This window comes from Sander lucioperca, chromosome 13 (genome assembly GCF_008315115.2).
Source record: "Sander lucioperca isolate FBNREF2018 chromosome 13, SLUC_FBN_1.2, whole genome shotgun sequence".
NCBI lineage: Eukaryota > Metazoa > Chordata > Actinopteri > Perciformes > Percidae > Sander > Sander lucioperca.
Window position 1 is genome coordinate 16,919,842 of NC_050185.1, and position 11,247 is coordinate 16,931,088.

Genomic DNA, 11,247 nt, shown 5'->3' on the forward strand with positions numbered 1-11,247 from the left:
CAATAAACAAAATAGACTATTCTCTAGATTAGAACAACAAATGCTGAGCGAACGGCATCTGAAGCCCCGGCTGGACTCCTGTCCACAGCACATGCCTGCGCTGTTTTCAGCACTAAATTTGACAATGACCTTCCCAAAATATCAGGGAGCGCGCTGCGCGTGACGCTACAGGCATAACATAACACAGTCTATATGCAGCACATAGACTAAGATAAACTTTTGTCTTCAATATCCATAGCATATCATTCAGCAAAGTTGTTTTAAATCCCTTGTAGCGGTACTGAAAAAAGGCGTGAAAATGATGACCTCCAACAGTGACAAGCATAAGACAACTATACATCCATGCAGTCAGAAATCAATTTCCAGACCATGATGCATCTATGTTTAATATTTAAAGCAGTCCACGGCTCATGCGGCTGTTATTTAGCCTGATATTAGACAGACTTGTGTAAGTCAAAATTTGAATTGTATTGGAACTGAAGTATTCCGCATAGGCTATTAAAAACAAGTTTCACTTCCATTGGTTTTTGGCTCTCTGACCTGCCAGCCGTCTCTCCCGGACATTCCTCCACAGCAGATCCCAAGCCTTGGACGTGGAGTCCCGCAGCTGCTCGCTGATCGACCGCCGCAGCTGTAGCTTGGCAGATCTTCGCTGGGTTGTCATTGCGGTGCAGCCGGACGCATACTCCCTGACTAAAACCAGCGCTCCGTCAATACCCGTTATTCCTTAATCCCCCCTTTATTCCACTGTGAACAGCCCCGGCTGACTGGGACGGTGAGCCCCGGCTGCTGCGTCTAGCCGCAATGGTCGTCACCGCTTCACCTGGTATGAGGCTCTCGCGTTGCGTCACCTTCCTGCACCAGCGGAGGCGGATGAAGTCCTATTCGCAGGGTTTTGACCCACTAAGATATACTGTTTGAATTAACGCCCTCCTCAGCCTCCTGTTCGAGTCATCTTGAAAGGGCGAAAGTGCAGCAATGTTTCAATGTAACTTCTGCATGTGAGTCTGGACTTCTGACATGGCGAGCCAGATGTGAGAGGCGGTTTCCCCCCTCCCCATGTGTAAGACTCTCTCTCTCTCTCTCTCTCGCTCTCTCTCTCTCACTCACACACACACACACACACACACACACACACACACACACGTTCTCCATGACCCAAACCCACCTACTCAAACAAGGATCTCTTTCAATCCCCATGGTACACACTAATAACACACACACACACACACACAAAGTTGCAACTGAGTTGTGTTGCCAGGAAAAGCTTTCTTTAGCATCTCTGGTCATTTAGTCACAAATCTAACATTACAGGGCAGGGGGCAGGGCACTGTTGCAACAGACATGTTGGGCTTCAGTAGTGATTGACTTAATCATTTCCCTTATTTTCCCTATTTCCCTTCCTTTCCAACTGATTAATGTTTCAAATCTTAAAGAAGTAATGTTAAAACACACAGCAGAAGTAAAAAAAAAAAATGCAAGCATATGTCTTTCAACATTTCAAAAAGTATGCAATTTAAAACAACAGAAAAACTGAGAACAGCAGCAAATTCTCACGGTTGTGGGAATAATGTGGCAGTTATCCTCAGGAATAAGAAAAACATAACAAAATGGACAAAATAATCCAAACTTTCAGTAGGTTTTTCGTTTAACTGCACCAGTAGGTGCTTGGATCACAATATGAGTAACTGAATATGTGCTTGACTAACAGAGATTAAGAGGAGTGTACTCAACAGCATGCATGCTCCAGTCAGGCTGACAGCCTAAAGTGAAAGTGCACAAACATCAGCCGTCTGAGCTGTCTCTCTTTGTGAGTCACATTCCCCCCTCTGACAGGTCAAGAGTTTCATTCTGAGCTATGCGCTATTCCCATGTTATCCCAGGAATGTCAGACAGAGTGATCAGACCGGCCAGGACGCTCTACAGCTGCCGTCTGCCTGACACCATCGGATGTCCTGTTGGTGGTGTTGAGTTCCAGGTCAGCATGGATCCATGAGCAGAGACCTGAGTCAACATTTCGGCCTGTCGAAACACGCTTGACATCCAGAGTAGTCAGCAGAAACCTGCACTTTTCTGGGTTTATCGGTGTTTTAAACCCCCAACGTCTCCTTCCAGGCAGCGCTGCCTGGAAGGCACTAGGATTAGGGAATGGTTATGGTTATGGTTATGGTTATGATTATGGTTAGGGTTAAGGTTAGGGTTAGGTGCCTTGAAGTCAACGGTCGCAGCGCTGCCTGGAAGGAGACGTTGGGGGCTTAAAACACCATTGAGCCTTTTCTGGACACAAAATACCACTTTACTGTAATGGTTGACTGTCATAAATGGGGCTATTAATAATCGCTTGGGAAAGAAAAATGTAGTCTACATTCAAAATGTGATTTCAGATTGGTTCCCTATCATGTTGAAGGGGAGAGTTACTAAGGGTGGAGTTCATGGCCCTACTTTCCCTGGCTTGCCCTGGCCTGGTGTCTGCTGACAGTTTAGCTGTGGTGATATATATTCCTGAGTTACACCACTGAGATTCATGGCTGGCACTGGCAGTCAGCAGTGATGATAGGGAAAATGTTTTAGAGGGAAAGAATGATGAACAATGAGGGGCTGAATGGAGAAGGAATGACAGAAGGAAGGAGCTGAGGGGAGACTAAAGCAGTCGATTGACAAGAACACCAAAATATAGAACATCCTATGTGGGACGAGAGGAAGAAAACATGCTAAATGATTTATGGAATAAAATATCTGATGAAATTTTCTTTTCTGTTTCGAAAACAGCTTAATGGGATTCACAAGCATTATATTTGCAAATAGGATGAGACAAATTTTAAAGTCACACAGCATGTTTCTATTGCATATAATTATTTTCAAATGGTGAAAATGAAAGGAAGGAGACTGGGAATAATGGGACAGTATTCACATTGCAAAACAAGTTGGTGAAGAGTGGAAGAAATTTACAATTACCTACTATTGACGCATAATATAAAGGCAGTCATCACCCCTATTTACAGAGCAAAGCAGCTTTCTGATTTGATCTCCGATTGATTTTTTACTTTTACTACTTTATATTAGTATAGTAGTTATATGCACACTAACATCATGACAATGTTTCATCTCCTAATGGTTCATTTGAAGTTGGTGTGCAGACATTACACATACAAATGTAAAATATTGAGCTGCAACTATCAATTATTTTCATCATAGATTAATCGTTTTTTCAAGAAACAATATCTGTGGTAGAAATAGAGTCTGTGTGACAGATTGCATGTGCATTTCTTTTTCAGATGTTTGTACAACCACATGCGTGTGGTCGAAGTTATGCCGTAACTGATATACACATACACCAAAATAGGTTATTTTACAACCATGAAACAGCGTAACACCAAAGTGTAACATAAACCCTGAAGGTACCAGACAGAGTGACGGCATGAAGACCAGCTTTCTCAGCACTCAAAGAGACATGGACATTCTTCATACAGACATGAAAAGCAAACGTATGCAAATAATGTTAAACCCACACAAATACAAAGCATGCCTAAACTAAAGTATAAGTGGATGCATATGTATTCAGTTTGAGCATACACACACGTTACCTTGTGACCTGAGTTGCCTGTGCAAATGCGGTCATGTGTGGGCCGTGGGATTAAGGGATATTATCACAGCCAACTACAGGCACAACTGGTTTATAATCAGAGCATATTTGACATAAATCTGAGAGGATTAAGTACCATTGACATGTTTTGTGTTTCTTTAAATCCTTTGAAACATTTACTACAAATACAAGTTCTATGGTAAATTTATTGGGATAAGCAGAAGAGTGACCGAAAAGATGCAACATTATCTGGAGACAAATTTCACAAAACACGCTTTATTGCAAAATTACTGCAAAGTTAATCTAAAATCTTTATTGACTTGAATCTGCATCACTAATGACAAGGTCCCAGATTAGTTCTTTTTTTTAAACCGCCTATTTTTTAAAGGGGAACTCTACTGATTTTACATGTGAGCTTCAGTTTACTCGTCTTGAGTAGTACTACTCTGCCTGTGAAAACAGCTGTCTTCTGCTTTCTTAAATCTTAACCCATACTAGAGACTAAAAGTCAGAATATCTAGGCCCCTGCTGCTTCAGTTTTTTAATCTGTGTCTTGTGAGTCCCATGATTATACAGAAGTGACATATGACATTGGTGGACTGCCACTTTCATTGATACGCAATCACCTTTATCAGTGATTGAGAAATTATAACATAGATCTTTAGCACAGCCAAAAGTGACCTTTAACGCAAACATTGGTCACAGATATCAACCAGCTAATTAGAATGCAGCATTGTTGAAAAGCCATGCAGCTTTTTCATTTGCTTTTTTAGGAAAGGATGAAGGATGAAATGTCTTGTAGCACCAGTATGGAAATACAATCGGACCGGGTGGCGGAGACTGAAAGGGACAGAAGAAACTATAGAAACAGAGTGGATTGTGGGTTGAGGTCGAGAAACAGAAAGAGTAAGAAAGAAAGAGGCCACAGGTCAGAAATTAAACACTTCTGTGTGAAAACCACAGAACTTCCAGTGACTTTGGTTTTGTATTTCTCCGCTGTGATGTTGAAGGCTATGATATGTGGATGGTGAGCTGATCCTTGAGGTCAACCTCTACCCCGGGCAGGAAGAGAAAACACCACAGGAGCACTGTCTCACAGCAGCAGCCAATCAAAACACTAACCTAACACATTCCTGGGCTCAAACAGCCAATCAAAGCATCACAATGGACATGTTCTGTGGACGGACCCGGGATCTCATTTTCAGAACAAATACACAGCAGAGCATGGGCGTCTCCAGCAGGAGAGCAATCAGATCTTGCAGCGGTTACAGAAATGGACAGGAATGGTTTGGAGAAGGCAGGTTTGGAGGCAGAAAAGAGGAGGAGAAGATGGAGCAGGGGGAGGAGGTCGAGTTTCTCCCTCTTCTTTCTGTCAGGTCATTTCAGGTTAGGAAATTGTGTCAAATAGGCAGCATGATGAGTCAGAAATTCTGCACAGAGTGATGGTCACAAAGTGATGGTGTTCAAAGCCCTGTTTTTTATTATCTGCCTCCAATGGCTAGAGACAATTTTACAAATACCCCTGTAATATGTCTGAACATCATTCTTAACCACTAAAACTTAAGTATTTCTAAATCACAATTACAAATTAAAACTGGTGCATTCATTAATGTCTCACTAATCACTCAACAAAATCCCGACTGTTTGCTGTCCTGGCTCCTAAATGGTGGAATGAGCTCCCTATCAGGACAGCCGAAAGCCTATGCATCTTCCGCTGAAGGCTAAAAACACTTCTCTTCCGACTGCACCTCGGATAACAAAAAAAAAAAAAATATAAATACTCTTAAAGCTGCACTGTCATACGGCTCTTTGTAGTTTTGCTTATTTAAAGCTACATTGTGTAAGAATTTCTCCCATCTAGCGGTGAAATTGTATATGACAACCAACTGAATATTACTTTCTAGCCCCTCCCATTCCGAGTGCGTTCTAACTCCTACGGTGGCCGTATTAGTCCAAGAAGTACAACTTCGTCCGTGAGTGTTCCTTCCAGTGTAATAATAGTTTTACGTTATTTTGGTACCATTTCATTGCTAACATCAGCTATCAGGTTCCCAAACATATGCAAGCTAATGTTAGTAAAGTATCAGTGCTATCGCTATTCTGTTGTACGAGATTAATAGTGTAGGCAATGTTTACAGCGTAGGAGAAAAGCAACGGAGATTTGTGTTTTTAATATATTTCTCTGAGCAATATGAACAATGTTAATGAAACCGAAATTAGCTCTTGGTATCTTAGTTTACACGCAGCTTTTCTAGCTGTAGCTAGTCAGTGTTACAACTCCATTACGTGAGTTGTCTGCTAGGGAAATCACGAGACATATGATTACGTTTATGTTACAAGATAGACAATCCTTTTTCATCATTGACGCAAGGAAAAGTATCCTAGACGTTGTTCTAGCGTTATGCACAACCATGCTATAGTTAGCCAAGCAACTATAAAACCTCGAATTTACACAAATACTGTAGGCAGAATTACCTTTTGAGAAGAAAGCAGGCAATTTGGTGTCCCTTTTAAAATCCTTGCTCCTTATGAGCTCTTTCCATCTTGGAAAAGCCACTCCAATATTAACTTTGGTCTTGTTGCTTTGCCTGTCGCGTTGTTGTTTTAATTCTCTTTTTAACTTCCTTAGCGACTCTGTTACATGTCCTGAAGAATAGGCGCAATCCTCCATTTTCAACAGGCTTTCAAATCTGCCGACAGTCGCAAGTAATCTTCTCCCCCTCCCTGGCATTCGTCACGGTGCCACTGAGTGTAAAAGCGCGAAAGGCGGAGGTATGTCCCTCTTTGGCTAATGTATTTTAAAGATGGAGGCGCAACATGGCTGCCGCCATTCGAGCGACTCGCTAGTATGTATTCTGAATGATTCTGAATGGCAGATTCTATGCGTACGAGAATACTTTGATTAGTTGGTGGAAGTAATTATACATGAATGAGCACATATTTGTGAAAGAACAAAGGTTTTTTTGCTAAGAATCAACTCAAAAAATTACACAATGTAGCTTTAAAGCTAATGTACTTGCACTTGCTACTTGTCTGGAGTATGTACCTTCAGGGTTTAAAGCACATAATTGGATGTCCCTTTGGATAAAAGCGTCAGCTAAATGACATGTAATGTAATGTAATTAATGTCATTTTAAACTGAATTTTGAATACATTTGTCTGTTGTGAACATGCAACTTCCAGTTTCCAGGCATTTCTGTCACTGACTCTCCTGCACTGTGATAGTATTACTGTAAAAAGTCAATAGCTGTAAAGGCACAGAGTCTGGGTTAGCGAGTTCAGGCTGATCAATGATGCAACACAACCACGTGATCAAAGTATGTGACAAACGCATCTTGTCCAACCCACTCCTCTCTCCCAGCTTCCTTAAATTAACACATCTGCTCAGCTACTGTGTACCCTCTTTCCCTTCCTCCACCTCTCCCTGCTCATATTTTCTCCTCTTCATCCCTGCCACTGTCTCCCTGGTCTCTGTCTTCTATTTTCAGCAACACTCATTCATTCAGGCCAAGCTGCTCAGCTCACTTGACTCTATTGTTTGAAACCGAAACACACATGCATGCATAACCCGCCCATACTTATACTGTATCTAGTCTATGTCCACGACGTTCCACTTCCGGGATTTGCTACAGTGCCGCCGGAAGTTCCGCTGGATGCATGTCTTTTCGTCCATTGTCCGTGTCCTTCTGCTTTCTTTGTGTTGGAATTTTAAACTCCAGTCGATTTCTGAGGACTATGGTAAACTGCTCCTCAGATCTCTGCAGGGTAAATCCAGACAGCTAGCTAGACTATCTGTCCAATCTGAGTTTTCTCTCACATGACTAAAACAACTTTTAAACATACACATGTTCCACCAAAACAAGTTCTTTCCCGAGGCTAATTTGCAGCGACACTGTGCCTCCTCCGCGCCCATGACGATTGTGATTGGTTTAAAGAAATGCCAATAAACCAGAGCTCCGCAGTGCTGCAGAGGAAGGTCTGGCAAAGCGAGACTATAATGTATGTCACCTTAATAACTGCTTACTTGAAATCTTTGGTTGCAATGCATTCAAAACTAAACAAATGACAAATCCAGATGGTGAATCATCTTCATACAACAGAAGCATTCCACATCCTGTAAAATAAAATGTCTGCAGCTTGTTACCTTTAGTGAGCACCACCAGTCTGCTTTAAGTGGAAAACCTCCGGATTAAATGAAACCATTGAACAGATGGCACTGTGTAACCTTGACATTCCTAGCTCATACTATCTCTTTTCAGTGATCCCTGAAAGCACACACACACACACACACACACACACACACACACACACACACACACACACACACACACACACACACACACACACACACACACACACACACACCTAATCATCTTACTGTGAATCACATAGTAATTCCATATGTTGCTCACTTCCTCAAAAAAACATTTCAAAGAGCAATGCAGCAGGATTCAAATCACATCTGTTCATGTGTTTACTCGTGATCGTGTTCTTTACCTTCAGCGGCATAACATGAGCTGAAAACTCTATATTATCAAAAACATGTAGTTTCACAGAAAAGTAAAGTTGCTTCTATATAATTAGAAACATTTATGTGGAGGTAAATAAAAGCTAAAATAAGTAAAGGAACAAACTCCATTGCACAAAGAAAGTATGTCCTTTCTCATAGATCTATGTTTGAAACATGAAATATTTTTTTTTAAATCGCCACCATGTTTAGTATTCAGAGGTGATATTGTTAACTTGACCCTTGACTCTGATACATCAGACTGTGATTGGCAGGTCCTTCCTGCAAAAGCAAAGGCAGTGAAGACTCAGCAACAGAGGAAATGAAGAGGGGAGGACAGATGATGGCAGCACTGGAGATCCCACATTCAGACAAACAATAAAAATGTGATGTAATTTTTGTTAAAAGCTTGAAGTCATTTGATTTTCCAGTGGAAGAAGGATCAAGTCTGAGTGGAAACTATTCACATTTTCCTGCCTGACACTTGAGTTTGATCTTCACTAATATACAGTGGAATGAAGAAATAATGCATACTTTTATAATATTTTAGGATACATTTGCTTATCATGTCATCATAAAAGAGCCTGAACTGAAACGGCAACATTACAAAAAGCCAATATTATACCTGTTCACATGTGCTTGAATCAACAGTATCAACAGTCTCTGTCAATATTTCTGCACCAGCCGTCAAGGAATGCTGCTCTGGTCAATTCCTTCAGAAAAAATGGGCCAGGAGGAAAGTTGGTCAGGAGTTAATTCTAAGTGTCTATCCCAGATACTGTACTTTCTCTCTCTCTCTCTCCAGTAACAACAACAACAACAACAACTTCGCTTGTCCGGCCTGCAAAGAAAAATCTGTTGACATCATCCACCTCTTATTCTGGAGACTGGATCACCTACAGCTGGAGATGGCTATCACTGTGGCCTGCCTGAGGCCGGGGGACACAAAGCAAAGGTCTCAGCCATAAGGACCAAGGAAGAGAGATGATACAGATGGGAAATAGGGAAAAGGGGGCTGAGATAAGGGAAGCAGACTCAACCTGAGGTATAACGTGTTGAACTGAATGAAAGGGGTAGACATATTATTTTGAGACAGACATGGGGGATTTGAAAGCCGAGTGCGTAGGGCTACAGGGTGCAGACTGTGGTATGGAAGTAGCAGGACCTGGGGCAGGACCGGGAGGGAGAACAATAGCTAATGGACACGGAGGAAACTCCACAGGTCATGGGAGTGCAGATCACATGCTGATAGGAGGACTTGTTGCTGAGTGTCTCATTTTAAAGACACTTAGGTGTGCTACACATGTAGCGCGGTTTTGAGCTGTTAAAATAAGCATTTTAGCAGCGAAATCCTCAAGGACCAACCTGCTTACTCAAGCCTTTTCTCTGTGCTAGTGTAGGGTTGCAGGACCACACACAAACACATACACAAATATGCACTCATATGTGTGTTACCAAACACACATGCCAACACATACACACACAAATACACAAGTAGTAGAGTTTTACAATCTTTCAGCTCATTGTTTTGGTTTTGTGGCCTGCAGCTTTACTGTTTTGGTTCTCATCTCATCAGTATTCTTTCCAGTCGTAGTAGGCAGAAAACAAAGGCAAACAATTATTACAAACCACTTTATTCGTAGTTAAAACCGAAAGTGAGCACACCCGAAATTGTAATAATATTGCACATGAAAACTGTGTGTGCACAAATGTGTAAGTATGTTAGGTCAAAGTTGAACCAGGAAGACGAGCTGTAAACGGTGATGGATTTTGTTAATCGATTTGATAACTAAGTTGATAATAAATCAAATTGATCATTCATTGATTTTTAACATTTTTGACATTTACAGTCAGCTTTTTTATATGGAAATTCAACATAAGAATATAAAAACAGTGTACAAACAAATATACATGAAAACTTGTACTGTAACTTTAAGGTCCCTGTTATTCTATGTTTTGCCATGTTAATCTTTTCTGTGAAAAGTAAACTTGCATGAAACATTGTTTTATCATTTATTCAAGTTTTGATTACTGTGACCTAATTTGGCTCACCTGGAAGCAGAAGACTACTTTATTAAATGACATGGTGTATGGTAAAGACTTTAAAATAGGTCGGACGAATGTCATTTGCTCTTCCTACATACATAATGTATATTCTCTAGTGAGTTGTCAGAAGATGTACACATGACCATATTATAGCTTATCCTACTTTCTTAAGACAATCATGGTCTTGAAAACTATATTTGATGCATTTTCTGTCTCCCTGGTCAGAAAGACCTTCTTTTCTATTCCTGACTTCTGGGTTTTGTGATGAGGTTTATCTTTCTCTTATCATTTCGCAATAATAATTACTTTAACCATCAATTTATCAGTGTTAATGTGCATTATTTTATAATTGTTTGAGTGCTTTCAGATACATTCCAGGACACTCCTCACTTCTACTATTTTTGGGTTTAGTAAATTACCATTAAGACTAAAGAGAGAGTCAAGGTTGGATAAGAGGTTTGGGATAGAATAACAATATACTGTAGATGTACATTAAATGTGTTTATTTGTTTATTAATGCATATTGCAAGTCGTGTTGCATGTGTGTTCTTATACACAGAGAAAAAATGCATAAGAAGCAGCACACAGGACTCATAGGGAGGTTAAGGGAGACAGAAATACTATCATGCAACACAGAAAACAGTTACAATGAAACAAATCAAGATGGAAAATAGACAAGGAAATGAACAAAATCACTGTGGAGATCAAGTTACAGTTTGAACGATCAGAAAAGACAGCAGAGGGCAGAAAGACAAAATGAAAAGGGAGAGGTAAGGGAAGAAACACAGGGAGAGACTGGGACTAAAGTCAAATCCACTTCCAGACTCGTTAAAGCACTGCTGCAATATTCAACACAAACACACACACACACACACACACACACACACACACTTACTTACTTACTAAGCACTGATTAAATAAGGGACCTCCTAGCATCACAACCTTTAATGTATGCACTCTGGTGGGTCTACACATCACAGCTACTAACACACACACACACACACACACACACACACACACACACACACACACACACACACACACACACACACACACACACACACACACACACACACACACACGTTAACACCACAACAAGCCACCGTCATTA

At 40.9% G+C, this 11,247-nt stretch overlaps 1 protein-coding gene across 3 annotated transcripts in view; it reads right to left on the reverse strand.

Moving 5' to 3' along the window:
* stard13a (StAR-related lipid transfer (START) domain containing 13a) overlaps window positions 1-11,247 on the reverse strand; it is a 59,658-nt gene that overhangs the window by 24,062 nt on the left and 24,349 nt on the right. Inside the window, exon 1 of one of the 3 annotated variants that reach the window (XM_031280622.2) lies at window positions 541-1,029. The exons of the other annotated variants lie outside the window; for them this stretch is intronic. Coding sequence (XP_031136482.1) covers window positions 541-664 — 124 coding nt within the window. The 5' untranslated portion in view covers window positions 665-1,029. Of the gene's footprint in view, window positions 1-540; window positions 1,030-11,247 lie in introns of those variants that run through there. 3 annotated transcript variants of the gene reach the window in all.